This window comes from Channa argus, chromosome 5 (assembly GCF_033026475.1).
Source record: "Channa argus isolate prfri chromosome 5, Channa argus male v1.0, whole genome shotgun sequence".
In the NCBI taxonomy this organism is placed as follows: domain Eukaryota; kingdom Metazoa; phylum Chordata; class Actinopteri; order Anabantiformes; family Channidae; genus Channa; species Channa argus.
In genome coordinates, this window is record NC_090201.1 from 195,943 (window position 1) to 221,234 (window position 25,292).

At 38.5% G+C, this 25,292-nt stretch overlaps 2 protein-coding genes across 3 annotated transcripts; both read right to left on the bottom strand.

Annotated features, from left to right (window-relative positions):
* Positions 1-6,898: 6,898 nt before the first annotated feature.
* cdc42 (cell division cycle 42) lies at positions 6,899-18,843 on the bottom strand. 2 transcript variants are annotated; one of them, XM_067503991.1, is made up of 6 exons: positions 18,698-18,842; positions 14,581-14,721; positions 14,239-14,311; positions 13,790-13,899; positions 13,175-13,372; positions 6,899-8,710 (listed from the first exon to the last, which is right to left on the bottom strand). In XM_067503991.1, the coding sequence occupies exons 2-6, from the start codon at positions 14,683-14,685 to the stop codon at positions 8,621-8,623; spliced, it is 576 nt and encodes a 191-aa protein (XP_067360092.1). In that variant the 5' UTR covers positions 14,686-14,721; positions 18,698-18,842; the 3' UTR covers positions 6,899-8,620. The 2 variants fall into 2 exon arrangements, with proteins under 2 accessions (XP_067360092.1, XP_067360093.1); XM_067503992.1 differs by lacking the exon at positions 6,899-8,710 and adding an exon at positions 9,415-11,054 and having other exon boundaries at positions 18,698-18,843.
* A 626-nt stretch (positions 18,844-19,469) lies between these two features.
* Positions 19,470-23,248, bottom strand: snrpe (small nuclear ribonucleoprotein polypeptide E). Its single transcript, XM_067503993.1, has 5 exons — positions 23,079-23,248; positions 22,149-22,175; positions 21,974-22,036; positions 20,134-20,212; positions 19,470-19,700 (listed from the first exon to the last, which is right to left on the bottom strand). Exons 1-5 carry the CDS (start codon positions 23,130-23,132, stop codon positions 19,645-19,647), a joined length of 279 nt encoding a protein of 92 aa, XP_067360094.1. The 5' UTR covers positions 23,133-23,248; the 3' UTR covers positions 19,470-19,644.
* Positions 23,249-25,292: the final 2,044 nt, after the last annotated feature.

Sequence of the window (25,292 nt, forward strand, 5' to 3'; positions counted from 1 at the left end):
AAAGTTATACGTCATAGTGTTCATCAAACAGTTTTCTTTTAATTACCTGTGACAAAGCTAGATTTTTAACTATCACTTCGTTAAGAAGGTGCAGTTGAATCAGCTCCTACTCATATTACATTACATGAAATAACAGCAGGGCTTCTGACTGCTGCTAAACATAAATCCCATAAACTTTAAAATAAAGACAAAATAATTTGACTAGTGAGTCGTCCAACAAGCATATGTTATTTACAGGTACATGTACTAAAGTACAAGTACTTCCCAAATAAATCAGGGTAATACAGGTAAGGACATATTTGATGTAAATCATTCAACCTTCAGTTCACGTTATACCTGTAGCTCTGCGTATATAAGTTTAAAGGTTTTCTGATGTTGTCTCTCTTTGTCCTCCACTGTGTGTTGTGAGTGTGAAGGGTTAAGAGGGCAAGTTGGCTGTATATTAATGCCACTTGCTCAGAGAACCAGGAGAAGGCTGGCTTTAGCCCAGGGCCCGGCCCTCCCAGGCCTCTCTCAAACTCCCAGATCGCTCCAGCATACTTCTCATATTAAAAGAAAACAAGTTACACAAATGAGACAGATGGTTCTTGTTTGTGATGACAGTTGCAATTCTTTCTCTCGCAGCCCTCTCCCCCTCTGCCTCCCTCTCAGCTTTCCTCTGGTGTCTCTGCTGGCTTTTTCTTGCCCTGAAACGGCCACGTTGCGCAACACGAGTCGAGCGGGTGTGAGAGTCGAGCTGGTGGGCATCGAGATATACGCACAAAGATTCTTGCCTGACATGGCCACATACTGGTGCAGACCTTCCGTTACCTTGACTTGTTTTGCCATTACACTGCCTGTAAGCCTGATGTGCTTCAAGTCCAAATCAGTCAGCGTGTGGGCAAACTACACTTTCTGCAGGCTCTTTCATGTTTCTTATTAATGTATTTTCTATCATTTGATTTCTTATGCTGCTATTTTGCATTTTTCCAAATCTGTTGTCAGGACCAATAACAAGTACCAGAAAGGACATGAACCATGAACCTCCACACCCATTACTTCTGTTTTGCAAAACCCAATTTCCCACAATACCGCTTCAAAGATACCTCACTAAAACCGATTAGCTACATATGAACATACTGTAATTTAAAGGAGTAAAAACGAGTTGTTGTTATCTGACTTAGAACTCACCTCATAAACAGTCCACTTTATTGGTTTTTGCTCGGCACTGAAGCCGTGACATCACGCTTACCATTTTTTGATGGGGCACAGTTCCACATTTTCCACCTGAGTCTCGTCTTAGTTCTACTACCTGCATGTTCCATTTTAACATGTATTGTTATCTCTGGTTACATGTTCACACTAACTGAACCTGCTCTGGTTAGGAAAACAGTGATTATTCAAGTTAACTCTACGCTTAAGTCACACATGAAGTAGTCGTGTTGCAAGCTGAGTAAGGTCATTCCCACCTTAGACTACTGTTTAACATAAGCTTCTGCTCCTCCTGTGAGAAACCAGGTTGCCTGCAGTGAGAAGAGTGTCTGCGTTCACCAGTCTGCCCTAAATATGAATATGAGCATGCAAAAGGGGTCTTGGCTTCTATTACTATCAATGAAACTTATTGCAGCCACACATTTAGGAAAAAGGATTGTGACAGAAAGAGAATTTTGACACCTTCAGCCCTGCTCTGATTTCACTGACTAATCCTTTTGTCATCATCTGTTGCTGTTTTCCAATGTTGTTCACCAGTATTTTCTTTTCTTTTTCAGCACATTTGAAATTGTTGTACTCCACATGCCCACTGTTTGTTAAGTGCTTCGGATTTAATCTCAGTTTTTCCTCAGAGGGCTGAATACATGGAGAATTCTCAACGATGGATCTTGATTGCACACTACACATAGGCCCAAAGGAAAAAAAAAAGTGAGAAAGACACGAAACATAATTAGCAGGACATCCCTTTTCATATAGTGTTAATGTTTTAACAAACAAGAGCAAAAGTAAAATCTCTGCACATTTAATGAGCTCAGTGCTCAGAAGGACTTGACACCTGACCTGTATTGAATTATAAGTGTTGGTGTCCATGTCTTTTAGGTTGCACTTTATCCCAGCATGGACAGATCAGATAAGTACAGAGGAGTGAAAGTGACAACACACAACCTCTCCCCCTTCCACACACAGATGGTGGATCAGGGTGTTGATGGGGACTTTAACTGGCACGGCTTCATCTCTGGATGAGGGTATAGAGGATCACTGTGAGCTCACACACACACACACACACACACACTCCGCACTGATGGTTAGAGTCGTGTGTCTGTCATCAAGAAGTTTTCAGCTGAACTGAAAAGAACTTTCCTTAAACACCTGGACACTAAAATGAACAAACACACGTCTTCAAGTGTGTGTGCGCATGTGGGTAAAAGGGGCTGGATTGGGAGTGTCCCATGTATCTATTAGCCAGCACCAATCTGCCATATCAAAATAATCCTTGCAGTGACCAGAGATAGCGTCATGGGCGCCTGGCTGTCAGTCGTGCACTCAATATGCAGAAAACACTCGCACACACGTGCCTATTTTAATATTTAGTTCAGTTTAGAAACTTCTCGTTTGAATTGTTAGACTTGTTCTGACATTTTAATAATGATGTTTTACTGTTTTTAGTACCTACAGTCACTTCAGATCCCTTTACGTGCTGTAAACTGAATTTGCAACATTTTATGCAAATTAATTGGAAATAAAAATCCCTCGTTTTGAAAAGTACTCAAACCCTTTTAGGAATCCTGTTTGCTTTTGTTTTTCCCTGGACGGGTCTAGAACCTGATTAGATTCCTCTGATATATCGAATTCACTGCACATAGTTTAGAAAGGCACAGGCATGAAGTCCAAGGAAGTCTCTGTAGACCACCTCAATAACATTTCATGGTTAGACAAAGACCAGGACAAGTATATACAACCATTTCTAAAGCTTGAGTGTTCCCAGGAGCACAGTGAACCAAATGGTCGCTGCAAAAGAACTTTAGACGTCCTCTTCAGTCGTGTTTTCACAATACCAAAAATTATGACTTCAGTACTAATTTCTGCCAAAATATTTTGATACTGAACCTGAAACAATGTCACAGCATAAACCGAAAACATCAGATGATGGAATTTAATACAAAAACCAAAAAAGAAAAAAGAATTTAGACAAATCGAAAACTAGTAAATGTTCTCAGTAGACCGCAGATCTCAGCCAAGCAAGTGAGTCATTTGGGATCATTATACTTTAGTGCACTACTGTAGTTTGCAGGCTGATCCTTGGTCTGACCTTTGACTTACAGACTTACAGTAAATGTCATTGTACATTCATTTTTTCCTGCTGTTGTGTTCTTGTTAGTTTATTTCAGACATGTAGGTGTGGTCTTAAGATATTAAATCTTTGATAGTTTGCAGTAGTTGGATGCACCCTGTACCTGGCTTCATGTAACATTTGAATAGTTTCTTTTACATTTGTAACACACAGTATCACTTATTGAATCCCCCCTGGTGGACAACCACTCTACTTTGCAAAGAGCAGACTCTGGTGCCTACAGTGAAGCATGGTGATGGCAGCATCATGCTGGAGATGAGGTATTAATGATTGCAGCAAAATACAGAGAAGCTTTGGAATAAAACCTGCTCCAGAGTGCAGTGGGGGGATTGTAACAACACTACCCTGGAGCCTTTGATTGTCCCTGACTGGTCCAACCAAAACCCAGACTTAAATCTTATAGAAGAAGAGACCACAGTGACTTTCTGTCCTATTTGATGGAACTACAGCAGATTTTCCAGGAAGAATGGCATAAATGACTGAGTGCAATCAACTCCTACAGATATATTTGCTTAGCTACACAACTAAACAAGTCAGAACCAACCCTTTAAAAGCTGCACAGTCTGTCCTGTTGTTGGAATTACAAGCAAATGAAAGTTAAACCAAGTTCTGATGTGAGAGTGAAGGCAGAACTTAAAACACCTGTCTTTTCACAATGCAGCTGAGAGATCATTTCCCACCTGCTTTACAATATGGGCTAAAAGTTGAAAATAAAGATGGGCCCCTCTTCATTTTCCTTATACTTGCAGGTAAAGCTTCACCTCTACACCACAGCCAACTTTGACATGAAAAACACATTGTGTTCCGTGTGATGGCAGGAGCTTTATAGACACTAGAACAGCAGAGACTGTTAAAGGTTCAGTACATAGGTTGAGCATGGCTAAGCCTGTAGCTTCAGCCAACAATAATTTATTTTCATGCCCTCAAGTGGTTCTGAGCAGGCCCTCAGACAGTATATAACCGAGATGTCTGCACACTGATTTACTGCTGAGCTCTGATAAACTGCTAAAATCCTCAGCGTGCTTTTCATCACAAGTCAGTATCTGTGCAGATCATCATAAAACCGTCTCATAAAAGTGGGTGCAGCAGTGCACGCCAGTATTGTGTGTGTGTGTGTGTGTGTGTTGCAGGTTTCTTAACGTTCCTGATGTGTTGCGTGGGCTTTACATCCCCACTTCTTGCTGCTCGCCCCACCAAGAAAAGACACTCAGTCATGCTCACCTGTGATTGGACAACCCCAGAGGACAAAACATTTACACTCATTTGTGAAACATGATGAAGACCAATGGAGGCCAGGTGGTGCCTTTGTGTGTGTGTGTGTGTGTGTACGCCAATATTTCAGCAGAGAGGAATGCCCTCCGTTCAGCCTCTGTGATAATTAATGGCTGTCAGCATCTCTTTAGCGGAAGAAGGCACTGACAGACAGCACTCCAGAAACGCAGGGAATGTGTGAACGTCTCACAGGGGTGGATGAGGGGTGATCCAAGGGTGGGGTGGGGTTTCAGTCCAATATCTCTCCTAACCATCTATGGCAGAGGATTCAGGTCACCAAGACTGAGATATCACCCTCATTTTCTGACATTTGAGGAATTCCTGGACATCTGTGTGAGCTGTGTGATAGTGATACTGATCTCTTAACACTTACATCACAACAATATCTCTTAACACTTACATCACAACAATACAGGGATACACTGGTGTGTGTGTGTGTGTGTGTGCACGCACCATGTTTTACCCACACTGTATACCATGGTGTGACTATGGAGAAGCACTTCTTTTCAAAACTAAAAGTCATATGATAGTGATGAAAGCTATAGCAAAAGGTGAACATAGGTACAAGGCAACCACGGCTAGTGTGAGTGCAAAGTGCGATGACCTGGTTTCAGGTTATGGGAAGGTTAGATTAAGGTTAACGTAAGGGTTAGTAGAGTAGTGATGGTTGGCACGGGTCTCCTGGAAATCAAAGTCAATCCAAAAACACAACTTGACAAGTCTACACTTTTCTCTACACACACGGAGACACCTGGTTTTCAGTGTCTTGCTCAGTGAGACCTCGACGTAAGGACCTGTCTCTGCTTCAAAAGTAAAAATTTGCTGGAAATAACTTGTTAAAGTGTAAATGGATTATTATCACATGTGCTATGTCAGTCAGACAGAGCACATGTCATCTTATTTCCTTATAATATATTTATGTATTATTGACAATGTTGTTGACCTGTCTATGCATGTACATGTATCAAATGGTATCATATCTTTATATTCCTACACAGAGTTACAACATTTATTTCAGTGATGATTAATTACATAACCAAGATAATGTAACATGGTGTTTTGAGAATTTCTAATTGCTCAAATTTAAAAATTAGAAAATGACTGAGTGGCTAACTAGGAAAACTTAGAACACAGCCTGCTGATTCTTCAAGGGGCAATTGGGTAACTTCATATTTAACGTAAACTTTCATATAGCTGGGAGACTTGTAATGAAACTTAATATGTTAATTGTGGTGTGTTCCATTTGAACTGGGAAATCAGAATTTCATAATATCATAATAACTTGGAAACTTCAATACCAACTTCAATAATAACTTGGAAATTTCAAATTTCCAGCGTTACTAACTTTACAACACATTTGTAACCACACTTGAAAAGGGGGTTTAAAAATTCTGCTAAGCTGTTTGGACCACAGCTTAATTAAAGTTTCTTCTCATGTCAGAGAGCTGATCATGCTGTGTGTGTGTGTGTGTGTGTGTGTGTGTGTGTGTCCTTTCGTCTACTTTTGGTGTCACTTTGTTCTATTGTTTGTTCTGCAATTTTTCAATGTTTTGATCACTAATAAACAGATTTTGAACCTGGTAAGACTACAAGTGATGGTTACTGTGGGGCGACTGTGGGGGTCACAAGTCGACGTGTCCTTGAGCAAGACACTGAACCCCAACTTAGTTGCTCCTGGTGAGTGTTGGCCAGCTGCATAGCAGCTCCCCCATCGGTGATTGTGAGTGTGAATGGGTGAGTAAGAAGCAGTGTAAAGCACTATGAGTGCAAACCATTTAACTAGTAGCAGTGTTACTGCTACACTTTTTAGTGTACTGATATTTTACAATTAGGAATATTTTAGATGAATTCCTTTTCACTAACTTTAAACTCCATTTGGGCTGTTTTATGATGTTGTACATTGTAACACATGTAAGCATTACTTAAGAAAAATACATTGTGATAAATACAGCAAAGGGTCATATAAATGTATGTTTCCATAGCAGTGTCACTGGATACATTTTTGATCTTAAATGCGAGTTTAAATAACCCTAGTGTCAATATGCAATAATCAGATAAGAGTGTAAAAGCACCTTGTGTGGATTGTAAACATCAGCATCAACTTCTCGATACCACCAACAGTGGAACGTCAAAGAGGAATGAGAATGTTTGGGTGCACAGCATCTCCTGCTGGCTTAACATGCCATGACAGGTTATGGAGCTATTAATATGCACTGGAGTAGACAATGAACAGGGATCAACATAACTTACTGCATATTACCTGATATCAGTCAAGACTTAAAATAAATGGCACGGGAGAAGTGGTAAAGGCAAGGTATAAGTTTAATATTTTTGAAAAGAATGCATATACAAAGAACAAAGACTTTAGACAAAGCATTTGGTTTTGCACCAAAACAACAACAGGTTATAATAATTATACTGATTGGGCTCAGGTCAACCCAACTATAAGCCACCAGTAAAAAAAAAACAAAGAACCAACCAATCACAAATATTTTTTACCAAACAGTCTCTCTGCCATTGGACTTTTTTCCGCACTGTGTTGTAATCCAAGGGAGGTTTACTTGGTATAAACTGATAGGTTAAGAGTTCAGATGAATTCCGACTCCTGAATGGAAAAAGATTGAAAGTAACCTTTTCCTATATATTTATATATATATAACAATATAAAAACACAGAGAGAAATAATGAAGAAAAAAAGATTTTGGTAAAAACACCTGGAACCTACATCAACATTGTGTGCCAGCTTACATTATAATTATATCTGTTAAACCTATCATTTAGACCAGAGACCAAGGCTCAGCTATTTGCAGCGTGGTACATTTTGAATGGGTACAACAGGCGGGACAGCCCATCACACCTCGTATGCACAGTCTGTACACACTAGAGAAACTAGAGAAAGGCACCAAACTCTGACCTGGCACAGAAATCTGGTGGAAATGCATGTTCATTGATCACTCATCTAAATGTGAAACTTCAGCCAAGGAAAGTCCCTGTTGTACCCATTCGATGTGTAAGGTGATGACATCGTTAAAGCACTCAGTCATGCTGCACCCTTCCTTGGTCCCTTGCAACGCATGACAACACACCACTTGTTCTGCTAACACTGTTTTAAGTTCCCTGCATCTAAAAGGCCAATTCCTGTGGTCGGCTGCAGACCCATTTGTACTGGCTGCCTTCCACTCTTCATGTGATTACCACACTCCAAATGGACTGTGACTGAGCACTGTGGATATTTGAAAAGAGAGGACTGGACACTAGATGGCAATATTGACCAACTTCCTCAAAAAAGAGAGAGCTGTGGTATGTTTTTTTTTTTTCAGTTTTTTTAAATAACAATATTGCCTCAATTACAGAGTCCTGTCAGACCTACACAGTGTCTTTAGTGGTTGAAAGCACGTCTATCTGTAACACGGAATAAATATCTCAGACTGTGTTTGAGGAGAAAGGGGATGTTGGCAAACAAAACAAAACAACACTACTGTTAGCGACATCTCTGGTAGTGCTGAGTAATAAAGGATGGATTGGGCAAAGTGTGTGCTAGTCAACCAACAGCATGAGCACCCGCACATTAGGCAGTTAGCAGGTGCTGGGGCAGGGCTTGTAACCATGAAACATTTACACTGGCTGAGGACAACTACATGTCTGGGCATCCAGGTCAATCAGGCCACAACACTGAGCGAGTTTAAGTCAATCTACCAAAAAGCTTGACAGAATGAATTCTACTTCTATGTTAGCTTGGTATCGAGATCACAGCAGGCTGACCTGCCCTGCCCCAAGCAGCCAGCAGCCTGTTAGCCAGGTTAGATTCATCTCAGACTTGGGGAAAAGCTTCTTATTATTGCAGATTTTTTTTTTTCTGAAACTTAGTAGGCTGTTTTCTTTCTGGTCCTCCCTGTGGAAGACAATCCTGTCTACCAGCCTTAGCAGAGCAAGGGAAAAGGGGGGTTAGGGAAGGGGAGTTGGGCGTGTGTGTGTATGTATTTAGGATGTGTTATGTGTGCGCGCTTTGAAAAAAGTGGGAGCCTCTCATAGCAGCACACATTTGCGTTTCTTCTTGGGCTCTGGGGGCTCCAATGCAGCCAATATCGCCTCATCAAACACATTCTTTAGTCCTTTCTGTGAACACAAACACAACAAAAACACAGGCTCAATAAGGGGCAACGCAAACAGACACACACAAACACACAGGTAAAATAATATGAGTAATATAAGAGGGGGAAACAAGTGGGTGGAGTGGGGGGAAGGCTCCATTTAGTGGGTTATAGTAAGGAAGGGATTGTTAAAGAGCTGTTGGGGACAAACAATAATTAGAAATAATTTCCAGGTGTTCAGGTCTGAAATGAACAACCCATAAGAATATTCAATTCTCCATTCAATGTGGTTGTTTCAGTCAGATGAGACAGAGGTGGTCAACAACACAAATCCCATGCATGCTTGATGAAACGTGCAAATCATGCTGCAAACAAAAGAATACAAAAGAATCTATAGCTGAGGATTTCATTCCATGCCTCCTGATTATTGACTCAACTGACTCTGGAGTTGAAAAGGTCGTGCAGATTAAGTGTAGGAAAACAAAGAACATTTTAAAATAATAATCATCACAAAGTAGCTCCATTGAATGGTTCTTGTTTTTGTACTTGCCCCAGAGCAGAGCGGCTTATACCATGAGCTTCATCATGTGAGGTAACCAGCAGCTCTGACACAGAGCCGTAGTTATTCAGGATACCAGTAAACCCCAGTGTTGCTTAACTCAATCAACTAGCCCCACTCCATTCTTTTGTGAGAAAGTACTGGGAAAGAAGTGAGCCAGAGAGAAGAGCGCAAGTTCATCTGTTCTTTATTAATTTATTTCATCGGTCATTTCACACAATTGTTGTTAGCTTTTTATTAATTGGACCTCCAATACAGCAGAATATGCACCAAGGTTAACGGCACATTAGTGTCATGTATAGAGAATGTTGGGCTCAGCAAACTCAGATAGCAATTTTCATATAACTATAGCTTTAAAAGTGCTGCTGAGCTTTACATAAACTGAATTAATAAACAACAACAACAATAATAATTATATTTCTATACTAATGGTATTAGGGCTGGGCAATATAGCCAAAAAATGTAATCTTGATTATTTTTTCCTTTTTTTCAGAGCTCTGGGTGATTCACTTTTAAAAAAAAAATGAAATAGAATAATTAAAACTATATGCTGTTCCCTTAGGGTCATGTGTGCCGTATTGATAAAGAAAAATATCACTAGAAAACTGTTCTCCTTTTATATATTGTAAACATTGTAAGGTACATAACATAACATAACCTGCCCATAATAACACACAGATGAGCTACACTGTGCATTGTCCCTGGACACATCCACAGAACACAGCAATGCCTGCTAAGAGATTGCTAACGCTATAGTTGATATGTCAAGTAGGTAACATATGTAGCTTTTTCTGATATTGTGTTGTCCTCACCTGCTGTGGCCACCATTACTCACAAAAAACACCTTTTGACTAGCAAAGTCAACACACGTGTAAGTGTCTCCAAGACAACAATGACACCTGACATTACTATTGTAACTTTAAAAAGAACTACTGGTGTTCAAGCAGAAGGAAGAATGTACCTCAATTTTTCATTTGAGAACTTTTCTCATCGTCCAATAACAAAGATTCTAATATATGCAATTAATCGTATATATCGCCCAGCACTAATCGGTATAATAAAAACAAAAAGGCCCAAACATTCTCTCTATATGCTTTTTGTGTTTTGAAGCCCTATATATAAACCCACAGTCAGACTCAAATCGTTTAATCAGGCATCAAAAGCAGTACAAAATATACATTATCATTAAAAATGGAAGCTCTGTTTATTGTTAGCATATTGTGGAACTATGTAAAGCCACCACCACTGCAGGACAGAGACGAGAGACTAACAAAAACAAGGCTACATCCCAAATCACATCCTACATGTCCTGTAAGATGCGTGTCTACTGTTGGCCAGGGGCCACATTAGTGAGCCCTGGCTCCGAAAAATTAAAGTGATACAAGAGTGAAAGTAAGCAGTCCAGAAGTCAAGCATGAAGTATGTTGACACATTGAACAAAGCAAATGTCTTTTACAGAGTAGAATAGGCAGCAAATCACTGAAGAGCATAAAGGCCTCAAGTCAGTGATTCTAGACACCCAAAGGTTAGTTGTGATGAAGTTTCAGTACAAAGTACTGTAGGTCCAGGACAGTTTGGTTAGTAAGTTGACAGAGATAGAGATTACAAAAGCAGTGCATGTAAATAGAGTGACTGAAGAAGAAGAGAGGGTGTAAAGGAATGAAAAGAGCTGAGAAAGAATGAAGAAATTAGAGGAGAGAGAGATGAGAGCACTGGCAAATTAAAATATACAGCATTTCCTCTTTCTCTGCGTCTCAGGAGGCTCAAGCGCAGCTAGGATAGCTTCGTCAAATACATTCTTCAGCCCTCGCTACAAAGACAGGAGAGGGGAGAGAAGAGCACAATTAAAACAGCAAACAGAGAAAGGGATGAGGAGGAACATGGCAGAACATGGAGGAAAGTGTCTGTGTGAAATTCAAACAGAAGGTGCCAGAGTCACAGAACAAGTTTGAGAAGGAGATGTTTGGTAAAAAGAAGAGAAGTGAACCGTTGTAATGCTCCCTACTGAAAAAGAAAAAGGGCAGTAAGGTGTGGACCGAGTGCTCACATCCCAACAGGAAACAGGAAATGACATCAGTACAACAGCAACAGCTGTGCCACAGAGAGAGGAGGAAGAGGAAGGAAGGAGCATAGCAGGGAGGTAGGGGTGGGGGTGGGAGGGTCTGCACCTTAGCTCCATCAACACTATTGTTCTCTGCCTGAGTATGGCCCAACGCATGCGTTTCCCTTTAAGTTATGTTCCCTCTGCTCGCTTCCCAGCACAGATTTCAAACAATGTGGTGCTAATGCCAACACAAGTACTCCAGCAGAATAACTCATATTATTCATAAAATCAAACACAAATAATGAGCATATTTAAACTAATATCGAGCACAGATGGAGCTCATGGATTTTACAACGTTTTCTTTTTCTCCTACTAAAACCTTTTGATTGCTCGGATGTAATGACACTGGCTAATACGGTTCTCGTTAAAACATTACATTAGAACATTCTAAGCAAAAATGACAAACAAAAAGGAGGATGGCACTAAGCTTGTCTATACAATTCAGCAATTCTCTCTTCTACATCAATAGCAGCAGCATCTTCACTCTGCTCATTTCATTTTACCTCCATCCAACTATCCATTAGCTATATGCCCATAGTAATTTTCATGTCTCAAAATTGTCACAGAGGTCTTGTGCCCAATTCCTTATGTACTAATCCAAAAAGACAATCAGCAAACCTTTCATTCTAACTGAACAAAATAAAAAGAAACACTGCTATTGCAATATTTTATTCCTCTGATACATATTTCACAATGAGAAAAAAACAAACACAAAAAGTTCACCCGCTGGCTCGACTGGCTACATCTGGCAAGAATTAACCGTTATAGAATTTTAATACATTTTATAAATTAGTGTTTAGAAATGGCCATTACGTTTCTGTTTTCCACCTTCTTCTGTACCCTCCCTAATGTGGATACAGGTGAGAAGGTTTAGAGTTATTCCAGTCTAATGACAAACTGAATAATTTAAGCTACGTATGCTACATTACTGGGAGTATATAACTAACTACTTACATTTGCCATGTCACTCTTTTTTTAATAAAATGTCATCATCATCTATCCTTTCAATTCACCCTCTGCTCCATTGCAGCAGTCCCTAAAGTGTCCAGTCTAACTTTGCAAACTGGAACAAAGGATGGATTTGCTATAATTAACACGTAACATACCTCGGTGGAAGAATAATGTTCGTTCCGAGCCAGAAGGATACAAGACTTGGCGAGAATAAAGTGTTCCAAAAACGAGTACTTCTGGATGGGAGCCTAAATTTCTTTTATAGATTAGTTATGATAGCACTTTGCTTTAATGTTTGCTCCTTGACTTAAGAGTTTTGCTTGCCTTGTAAGTCGCTTTGGGAAAACATTTCCCTTTCGCATCAGCCACCAAAAAAAAGTTGTAGCATCGTGTGTTGGATTTAATTTGCCATGTTTGACATTACCCAGAGATGCTCAATTGATATAACATACACCCCTATACTGTGTGTAACCTTGTCATCACCACGGTTCATGCAGCAACATCTAGGTTACATCTAGGGGGTAAATAATCTTCAGCTAAAAACTTCCTAGTAGCCAAAGCATACAGTCAAGTCATGTTGAGCCAGTAGAATGAAGAGGAAAAATGTCAACTGCTTTCTTCAACAGCACCAACACAAGTAAATGCAGACTGTTTGCTGTGACCTAAAGCAAGGATTTGAATCCATATGAAACTATCTGATGATAAACAAATAGCAACACCACTAAGGACATGAGCTAGAATAATCACCAAAACCAAAGCAGCATGCAAAACAAAACGCATGCACAGATCTGGGTGAATAAAGACATGTTTCTCTTCCCTCCATTTTCTTAGTTGTTGCTAATGCTTAAGCATGTGGTGCAGATCTTGTGTATTACCTGTGTGAGGGCTGAACATTCCACATATTTCACAGCCTTCAGGTCCCTTGCCAGCTTCTCGGCTGTTTCTGGAGTGATGGGCTTCTGCTTATTCTTGGCCAGCTTCTCTATAGTGGAGGGGTCATCCCGCAAGTCAATCTGAGTCCCAACTAGCAGGAAGGGGGTCTTTGGACAGTGGTGGGTGATCTCTGGAACCCACTAGATACCCAAACATAGGCAATTGCAATGATCATTACATTGTAATACAAAACTTAAACCATTTACTTATTCAGCCAGACAACTGCATAATAAATACATATGTAGTACTACACTAGTCAGTACTGACTGAGTATCTGATTATATTTTTATTTTTAGCTGTTGAACATTAACAAAACTATTAATTTGATGTTCTTTTATTTGTTTGACTATGACAGAGGTACGTAGGGTTGACTCCACTAATTCTTCTGCTAGGTCTAATGCGACAAAACATTTTTATTAATTTTACAAATGATTCTATTTTTTTTAATATACAAACCACTATATCCAAGTATATTTTAGAATTTTTAATTTATACAATTTTTAAAGGACCATGGAAATCTTTTATAAGCAAGCAGAAAAGGAAATGGGCAAACTTGCCTTTTCTTTAACATTTTCAAAGGAGGAGGGGGACACGACGGAGAAACAGACGAGGAAGACATCTGTCTGAGGATAACTCAGAGGTCGTAATCTGTCGTAGTCTTCCTGACCTGAGGAAACCACATACCAACACGTTCAACAAACACAGCCTGATCATTGTGCACTGATGCACTGGACAAAGCAGGATGTCTCTGTCAGCGGGACAATGCAGAGAAACAAAAGCACAGGGTCCAGCCCAGTCTAAAATAAAACTGTCATTAGCACACACTCACCATTAAAAGTTACCCTGTGAATGAGTGTGAAGGCAGGACACCTCATAACTTTATTCGAACAATATAACTTCACAGAAACACATCACAGTACAAAATGTAATTGGTTAGGGGGTTAAAGTTCCCCCTAAGTGGTTACCCTAGAGTAAGTGAGTGCAGGATGGGAATAGAAATACATACCTGCTGTATCAAACAAGCCCAGTGTGTAGGGCTCACCTCCAATCATTACAGTTACAGCATAGTTGTCAAACACCTACAAAACACAGAAATTTTTATTAGAAATTTGACTTTGCATAAACTCTTGTTAATCAACATGTAGTCAATGTATTTTAAACTGCACATTTCAATGTATCACGGTAAATCACGGAGATCATTAACAGAGCAATGTCTGAAAATTTGACTAACACAAAGTGCCTCGTAAAAGTCTAAATAAGTCACTTTCCCCACATATTTTCTAACTCAGGCAGTTGATACCTGGCTTCTAAAGTGCATGTAAATGCAGTCAGTCATTCACACACTTACCGTAGGAACATATTCAGAGGGAAACTTGTTTGTGGTGTAGGAGATGAGCAGGCAGGTTTTACCCACAGCACCATCTCCAACTACAACACACTTAATGGTCTGCATAGCTGTGTTTTACTGTCTACACTACTCATTCAAGATCTGAAACAGAAAAACATACAGAGAGAAAACATTGTGCGTTAACAACACTGTAAAGATACCACACTCATCTTTTAAAACATTACTATCAAAATGAAGCCTGACTAAATCTGAAAGCATTTGAATCCTATCCCCTGAATAAAAGCCTCATAACTTATTTTAAAATAAGGATCTTCCCTCATTTCCCTCAACTGATTAATAGGTAAACACCCTCAATCAACCAAGGGCGTAAAATAAAGTGTGCAAATAAGGTTTTCTAATTTATTCATCAGGCAAAGCCTGAAACCCAAGTGTGAAACATATGACACACTAAAGCACAGTGCAGAAAGTGGTTGTGTTAGCGAAGGATTAGGAATGTTTGGGTGGCAAAAATTTGGAAAGAAATGATAAACAATAAATAAAATACACTGGATTGGTGTGTTCTTTCTATGGAGCTCCCAAGAAAAATGCTGCAAATTAATTCAACAGATAATAGTCTGATACTATAAAGGTATTAAAAAACAACTAACTACATGCTCACCAGCTGATATTTATCAGGTATTGACATAATTATTAATATTAAACCCATTGCATGTTCACATGTTAAGGGCTGCCCCATGACTGGCAATTGTAATGCTGCAGTTGGAAAACATGATTTAAGTTCATGAAGCTCGCAGAGATAAACAGAAGTTACACTTACACGGACACGTCCCTATATAGATTCAAAATTGTCTATAGTCTGCATGACTTTGGGAAAGGAGCAGGGGCGACTGTGGTGCAGGAGGTTAAGCAATTATCCACCAATCCCGGGGTTGTTGGCTCGATCCCAGGTTATTCCTGACACATGTCTAAGTGTCCTTGAGCAAGATACTGAACCTCAACTAAGATGCTCCCAGTGAGTGTGGACCAGCTGCATAGCAGCTCCCCCATCCATGTGTGTGAGTGTGAGTGTGTGTGGTTTTGAGGGCGAATAGCTGAATGAGAAGTGCCTGTGCATGTCCCAAAGCTGCACACACCAAAGACAAACAATAAAATTAACCACTATTTTCATTAAACCACTATGGTAATTTTTTTAAATGCTTCCATCAGCTAAAGAAAACTGTAGACTATATGATTAATAAAGGTAATAATCTATATATTAATGTATAATGAAAATGATCATTTGCTGTAGCATTAAATTTTATAAAGTCATCGTCATTTACTTAAACGTGCAGTTCATACCATGGCATGTCGTCAGAAAGACAAAAAAGGCCTTTAAAGATGAGCAAAACCAGACAAGCTGACCTTGAAAATGAACAATGCAGTGTATCTTGAAGCAGTGTGCACTACATGTAGTATGTGGACCACAGTACTCCTGTTTCTCCACTACAAATTACGGTTTGTCAGCACTAAGCCACTGCGGAGCTCTGCACCACTGTGTGGGGGTGGGGGCATCATTGGGAGAAGCAGGAGGGACAAAACTGCAGGGACCAAATGTTACAGCATGAAAATGATTTTTAAAGGGAAGACAGGACAGGTGGACATCCTGCAGCAACACTGTGCTGATACTGGTGAGATGTTTAACAAAATGCCAGAACAAAGAAAGCCTGAAGCTAATGAGAAAACTGTCACTAGATGAAATTTCAGTTTACATCTTAAAGATTTGTCTCACCTGACTACACAGGGAGATGGTGTTTTTCCTTCATATAACTATTGGAGGATTGATTTGAATGTAATTAAACTAGGGCTGGCTATAGAAACAGATTAAATAATACTAGCTCTGATTTTAAAACAACTGTGCTGTTACATGAGTTACATAAAATAAATGTTTCACATAACCACAAGATAAAATTATACATCAGAAACACCTAAAATATAAATGGTTTCCTGCCCAAGAAGTTGTTGTGGCAAAATACTACACCAAAACATAATGAAAAAGTCGGACTACATCTGGTATTGGTGAGCTAACAGATAACACTCATGGACAGAGCCCACACTGAGGCACAGACGAAACCTTTCAAAACGTGGACGAAAGGCATGTTTCTTCAAGACTCAAGAAAGGATACCAACAGTGCAAGTTAGAAGCTTCGAGCACATCACCAGACAAAATCAATTCCCAGACGCTAGTTGGTGGTGGGATTTATTTTCCGGTGTTTTCTTCATGGCTATGGTTTGCCGTAATTGCAGAGCGACTAAGACAGAGAGCGCACAAGTATAAATGCTAACAATAGTGTATAGGACTTGTAAAGCCTATGGTTTAGGCTGTGCATGAATTAAATGCAAAACCATACATTTAAGCTTTGCTCCACACAAGGAACGTGACATTGACTTGTTAAATTGACAGTATTTTTTTTGCAGAAGCATTTGTGTCCGAAAGGGGCATAAGGATTAACCAACACTTGGACTGAGTTAACTGCAATTGTGTAAACAAGTAACAGTGGTGCAACAGAAAATTGTTGATTAATAACTTTAAGACATGAACAATTTACAATATGGCGTGCCATAACAAAGTTACACTTCTTCCCTACAACTGTGGTCTCTTGACCTGTGCAGTTAAAAAGTCACATGTTCCAAATGTTGTTATAAAGATGCTTGTGATGAGGGTAGTTGCAAAATATCTACATTACATGTAATACTGATAACCAAAAGTTTATATAGGTCCTTATCAATTTTACATCTACTCAACATTGTTTATCATGTAACTATATGTAACAGAAGAAAGTCTAGAGACATCCTGTAATTGAAGTCATTCTAAATTATCAAACAAGTCGGAAAAATTAAGAACTTTAGTGTGACAATGGCCAAGAACCACAGCGGTTCGGTGCAGTTGCAATAATGCTGACCGACTTAATCCAAGCATTTGTGTTTGTAGGGCAGCAAGCAATTTAAGAGCAGGCCTACTTAAAGGCTGGTAGCAAATGAGAATGAGACCGAGTTTAATCAAGCGGTTTTCCCCAAAACAAGCACCTCCTCATTTGAAATCAGCACCGCACGTTAGCCACTGCATTTAGTAGAATAATTTGTGGAAAACTATGATGATATAATGTCATCAGATGTGAGCAGTGTAGGTTTTCTCTTGAAAAATAAACACTTCTGCCAACCAGTCAAGCGTCCCTATGTCCATACTTCACCACTGAATTCACTGAAATTACATCAGATTTGGTTACAGAGTAACTTGACCAACATAAAAACAGGCATTTTACTACGAGATCAACATAAAATACTTTTCATCAGTCCTCCACCAATTAACAATTAAATTAGCATGCTCACAACCTGTATCCTCTAAACATTGACTAATACTTGTGTATTGTAGTGATTTGCCTGTACGTGTAATTACTGCCAACTATACTACAAAAACATTTCAACCAGCCCATTTTGATGGATCCCATCAGGATGAAAGATGGTCTTAGTTTGGATGCGTTAGTCTTACTAGCTTCTAAATTTCGGCCACATCCTCGGCCTCATTCTGGCCTCGTTTCTTGCCGGCTGCTTAACCCAACAATAAATTTACAACCTGCCCCTCTTTTTATCCAGCCAGTGATGTGGATTTGGATCATGTAGGGCAGCTTCCTACGCAAATTATCCAAGGCCCTGCTTAGATTTGAAAAGCGTTTGTATGCCAACTCTACGGCTTTTACTTCAATTCGTTAAAAAGCTAATCGCTAACTATTCGCGTCCTTTTCAATATAACGTCCTTGCCACATCTAAAGGTCCAATAAATGAAGAGATCCCAACATACTAAAATCCCCGGAGTGATATGTGCCGTTACACACACACCCAATAGTACTATTTACAAGCCGGTTCAATGTAACAGCCTTTTCTCTTGCTAACTAAGCCTACTGTCATATTAGCTTGCTGGCTAACTGGCAGCGCTAACCTTAGCGGACGCTGTTGCTGAACAGCATATATAAACTGGCAATTACAACCAATGTATCGCTGATATACAGCACAGATTAGATTGACAACATTTAAAATAATAATCGACAATAACTACGTCTAAAAACACAAAAACAGATCCTACCGTCTCCTCTATTTGTGTCTTTACGCCGGGCGTTGGCAACTCCGCGCTAGGGGCTTCCCAGTCAACAGAACAGGGACACGATGCGGTGCGTAGTCAGTTACTACGTAATTACGTTCAATGCATTTAACAACAGGACTATTTTTCTTTAAAAACGACTTAAAAGCGTGAGTTTTTCAACTGCTCAATTATATGCTTGAAGAATACAGGTGATTCATCATGAATTATCTTAGAATCTGTATTTGAATCTGAAAATTATTAACTGTGCCAGCACAAGTGTAAACCCAGGGTTTAATACCGGCATTTGTGCCAAAAATTACACTTAGTGACAAATTCCTTAAGTGTGTTCATTCAACTAAAAGAATGTTATATCAAACTTAGCCTATGCAATAACATCTTAAAGCAGCCTGTTCAGTGAATGAGAAATCTGTGTACGACGTGCTTGGTCTGTGCTCTATACTAAAGCCAGATTTATGGCATTTTAATATGCACGTTTCCCTTTGTAACTTGTATCACATGGCTCCACACATACACTACTACACTCTTGCAACACTTAAGCAAATACCCCAACAACAAAACATAAGCGCTGTGATTGTCGTTCAAGCAAAACAAACTTCTGTGTCCTGTATTTGGAGCTGGAAGTTTGACCTACATACGTTTGGTGCAATACTGCTGTCTGGCACAAGAGGGCACTTTAGTGTAATGACCCAAATATCTATGGAACAACTTGGTGGTTACATCACAGCAGAACAAGTTTAAATATGGACAGCAGCAGTAGGAAAAAAGCAAAACAAACTTTATTCCAAATAGAATCCATGAAGTAGAAAGTAAATTACAATACTCAGTTATACAAACACAGACATACTCTGCACCACTTGTATTAAAAAAAAAAACAAAACAAACTTTTCTTTCTAGTAAAGATTGAGATTTGCAGATGTCCTCCGATGTCCTTAGTTGGACACACTCTGCAGCAAGGTAATGTTGTCTCCTTTCAACATTATCCTCCCTGGAAGACATAAGAGAGCAAGAAAGAGTGAAAGCCAAGTCAAGGGAAATTACAAGATCAAGATGATTGAAAGAGATAAAAAGGTAATTTCACAGGACACCAACAAGGCACCTTCTGAGTAACGAATATAGTGGCAGACATTCGGAACCAACATAGCAGGAAAACCACTAACTGAACAATTTAATTACTGCCTAGTTCCATCAAGTGTCCCACTAAACCCTAGGCCAGCATGCACAAGGAGCATTGAGGTAAAAGGGTTTTGTGTGAAAAACTGCACATTTTGTGCTTCATTGAGGAGTGAGTATCCTTAATTGTTGGTAAACTGGAAGCTCTTTTATACCAGGATAGTGACACTCAACGAGCTTTAAACATATTTTAATGCTAAGTGAAGCTACCACACAAACACATGTCAAAATCTAGGTTGTATTCTTACCCAGTGGCTTTCTGTTCTTAGTCTTCATGTGGACTTCCTCAGCATCATCTAGAACCAGGTTCATGTACTCATCAAAACCCTATGGCAGAAGGAACAATGAGCCAAAATTTGTTTCAGTGAGCATTATGCACTTTTTCAGTAAGGCTGCCATTACTCATTTCATAAGACAAGCGATTAGTATACTTTTGGTGATATTACAATGTTAGATGCAGAGGACACTACCCCAGACAATATCTTGCAGAAAGAGTCTGTCACAGCTGTTTGGGAAATTAAAGTGTAAAAGATGCCAATAAAATTAAGCAAATATAAAACTTTGTAAAAACTCTGTTGTGCAACTCTTTCAAGAATAATATGTGAAACAGATTTTCAAGATTGGTCTCAGTACTGTAATGTTTGTTAGGGTTTGTTCGATGTAATTTAATAATTGTTTCCAACATTAAATGTAATGTTTGCCTGTGTGTGTAGTGTTATGTATGTTTGTCATGTGTCTATGTACTGATGATGTCATTAGTGACACCATATAGATTTAATAGTTTGCCTTTGATAGATGCCTTTGTAGTTTACCTTTAAAGTCTGTGGACCAGGGGTCAAGGAAACAATGCAATGCTATATTATGATTATGTGATAAATTGCGTTTCACACTCATAAGGAGTTGGTTTGTGCCTTGAACTGTATCTGCTTTGACGTCTGTTTCCATTATATTGGTAACCAAATAAATTAGAAACAAAAGCAGTTCAACCTTTGTCTGTGTAGACAACGAAGGCCAATTTACCCTCTCACTACTGTTTTCTGCTTGTTCTGAGATGAAGCCATATCTTTAAAATGAATGCTCATAAATCAGCTGTGTCTCGATTCCTGTTAAATTGTGGGCTTCTAATGTGGAGAGAAGTCTTTGTAGAAATGAGCTGGCTGTAAGTACTGAAGCACAGGTGCCAAAAAAGGGGTAGTTGGGACAGCTTCAATCATCAGCATCTCAAGTAAACTAATTATTTTTAGCCCACAAATGTGCACAATTTCCGTTGTTTGTCTATTTATGTTTATTGCCAGTACACAATACATGTTCATCCTAACATGAACAAGCAACTTGCACAAGAAATGAGTCACCACTTTGGAGCCATTAGAATCCTGAGGGTTTGTTGATTTTGCTCAAAAATGGGAAGAGTAGGAAAAAATAGTTTTGTAAATATCCTGAGCATATGGGGTGGAAAGATGAAAAAGATACAAATGTAGACTAAAAAGGTAATAGAAACATCACAATATACACCCAATATATGTGTCACTGATATCTCGATATTAAGAGTCTAAAAATGTTAAAAGCATAGAATAGAGAAGGGGTCACCAACATGCTATGCCTGTGGGTCAGGCTTCAATTTGATAGTAACGTTTTAAAAGTACTTTGTTCTAAAACTAGCTCACCATAGTGCCACTTACCAATGAGCTGCATATAATTTTTTTGCTTGCTATTCTTTTTTAAAATCACATTTGATAGTTATTGTGAGAAATCATTAACTCGATCCGTTTCTTCACATAGATGAATATCATTAATTTAATTAATTATTAATAACATAATTAACGGTAAATTGAGCAAATTTGTTATTTCAAAAGTGCGTATTAAACTGGTAGCCCTTCACATTAATCACAGCTCTCAGTTTCAAAAAGGTTGGTGATCCCTGAAATAGAGATTTAATCTTAGCACAGCAGCTACTATTCACTGGGTAGTACATGTTCTATTGAATAGAATTTTAGTTGTATTTACAATTGTACAATTATGTCTCAGTTGCAAAAGTGTAAATTTTTTTTTTCAACATTGTCTTTTAAAAAAAGCAAAATTACAACTTACAATAATGCAGCCTTCTATCCGCATGTTCACCTGCTCATACAACCAAACCTGGATCCGTGAGCGCTGAGAATAAGAAATAAGTAAATAAGTAAGAATTCTACTTTTAGCCAAATCAATGCAAAATATACAATGCAAAAATCTTATATATATATATACACACACTATATATACTTACATTTTGTAGATACCTAAAAATGAGATTCTGATGCATGAAGTTAAGAAAATCCAATGCTCTCAACACACCATCATTTACACAAAGACAAATATGTTCACAGTAAAGACGTCTTTATTTGACTTTGTCTTACTATATTGTCATGTATTTTTTGCTTTAATAGTCAATGTGATGATCATTTTTAAACATGCTGCCTTTTTGGCCAGGTCACCATTAAAAGAGTATTTTATCTTTACTGGTCTTTTACCTGTTTAAATAAAAGGTAATATATTAAAAATATGATAAAAGTAGTTACTGATTGTGTACAATAGACACAATCAATTTAAAAAAAATAATACATGAAATATACAAAACATAACTCCAGGAAAAGCTGGAGATTCTTAAAATTAAAAAGGTGAAACTATACAATTTTAACGTACCATTTTATTATACAGTAACAGAAAACCTGAGTATTATTAAGTAACTGCAGATTACTTTCCTATCGACAGTCGTACTGAGCAATTGCAGCTATAGTGTGGTTTATCATCTAAACAACAAATGTCTAATCCAAAATATATCTATTTTGTCTAGACACAAATCTGACCGAAAGTTAGACTAGAAAGTTTATGCGGGATATTCTACTTAATAAGAGAATGGGTGCATGCTATGCTATGCTAAAGTCAAGGCCTATGGCTAGCACACTAATTAGACCTTCAAATGCAAGCTACAATAAACCAGCGCTGTTTTAAAATAGTATTTAAAATCAACATAATATCTCCTGCTTAATACATGACTTTCCAATGCTTTGTCTAAAGTACCCACTTGGTTACTTTCACGGAAATTAACAGTGTAGCTAGCTAACAAGGTTAGCCTAGCTAACAAGGTTAGCCTAGCTGCTAACCGTGGTAGCGTTCAATTTAATTGCATCTGTCGTTCGCGGCAACAAAAGGATACAATGGGTTGCACCATAACCTTCTGGACCTTCTGTCCTTGTCCTCTGTAAGCCATCTCTCCAACAAAATACCAGTGCTAGGTATATAAAGAAAAAAATTGCAGAGTGCGCGTAAACGAAACACTCACGTTGTGAACTTGTTTCGGGGCTTGTGGCGGGGTTTCTTCCGCTTTTCTTTCTTCTTCGCATTGACAATATGCTTCAACATGGAGCAAATACCGCCACCTGCTGTCACGCTACAGGATCACGGTGGATCTTAGAGACGGGCCTTTAAACAAAGTAAGCATTGTGTGACATATTTTAATTGTTTTAATGATTAAAGTTCACAACCTTTTTTTTTTTTTATTTCAAATAGAAAAATAATTCGAAGGCATATGGATTACACATTAGAGAAATCTGTAGGAGAATTTTGAAGGAAATTCGGAGGTACGAATGGTGGAAGGTCAAACTCCTATTCATGAAACATTTGTCTTGCGTTAAATGTTTTTAAGTCAGAAAATTGAATTCAACTTTTGATCAGTCTTCTTTCCCTTTGCATTGCTTCGAAAAAGACAACTTTTAACATGTTAATAAATGCAGACACATCGTTTTAGTGAACTAGTGTTTATTTGACTTTAATTTTTAACTTAATTGCATGTGTTTTTTTTTTCTTTATAATGCACACACTACAAACACAATATTTTGGCAGCCATCCCACATTACATACCACTGAATGACTTTCCATTTAAACATTGTCTTTTAACTGTGACTTTTGCAAGCCCTTCATAGTCTATCACCAGTCTGTGGATGTGAACATTTGAGCATTTGAACTGGAACAACAGTAAATGCCCAGAGACATAATTAATAAATCTCATGTAAAATCAAAACCCAAGAAGAGGTGGTCAGTGCTCTAAGATCAAGCTTCACGTTATAGTAAAAGTTTACACAAAGCATGGTATACAGTACCATGCACTGCCACTGTAAACCCTCAGTCTATCAATGACAGGATGCTGATAAAGTCCTTCTTTGTTTAGAATAATAATGGACACTTTCATTTAGTTCTTATGCCATGTTTCAGACATTTCTGCTTAGTCAGCAACGTTCTGCTCAGCCTTGTGTATAATAGGCAAACAATGGTTTCAAGGTAATTTAGCTGAACACGTCAACGATGTATCAAACAAATCCACCTTAGTGGCTTCTCAACATGTTCAAAGCCACTTATACGCATTAATTGGATTGCTACCCTAAAAATAGGGAGAAATCTTAAAAGTAAGAACTTCTTGGGTTTCTGAACCTTCAGATCTTCTGATTATTTGGAGGTTTACATAAAAATATTGCATATTCTCAATGTGGTATTAGACTCTTCTGTATATTCCCCCCTATTAAAACATCCAGTCACATACTCAGCATAACATTAATAAAGGTCATGCTGGGTGTATATGAATGCCATTAGACAGTCACCTGAAGGAGTTATGGAGGAGCAGATCGATCAAGATAATGCCTCCAATCTGAACAATAAGATATAATAGCATCAGTACTGACATAATCTGGAAGAGTTTTACAGCAGGGAAAAAAAAGCCAGAGCAAAGTTTAATACAACTCACATAAATGTACTCTCTCAACCCAGCAAGCATGTTAGAAATTAGAGAAGTTGACCTTTAAATACATTTTGTGGATAATACTTATGAATATTTGCATATTTGAGTTGAATATACCCCAAACCCTGTCTTGGAAGTTGTGTTCATCTGTGTCTTTTGCTATTTAAGCTTTTTTCAAGATTAAAAGATTCAAGATTAAAAATGTTTATTGTAAAATGCACAGACAGAAAGCATATTTCCCTTACTTTGCCGTCCACACTAAATGTCATACATTAAAGTAAAAAAAAAAGAAAGAAAAATATAAATTAAACAAAAAATAGGAGCAAAAAAATAAGAGCAATAAGTAGTGTCTTTTATTTATTGAGGAAATTGAGTTTGTTTTAAAAGTCTATTCTTAAGTTTAAGATCAAAATGTCACTCTGCTAAGTACAAGTTCAAACTAATTCCCAAACAACAGCCTCCAGATGGTGCTGTGACATATCAAATGTTACAACAAACACTGGAGCAGCAGGTTGACAGATGTGACTGTTGCGTATAGCAGCATTTTCTCTGGCAAACGGGCAGATGAGTTGATAACCAGCTTTCACCCCTGATCCAGAATCTAGTTTTTAATCTTTGGTCTCAGAAATCCCCACAGTC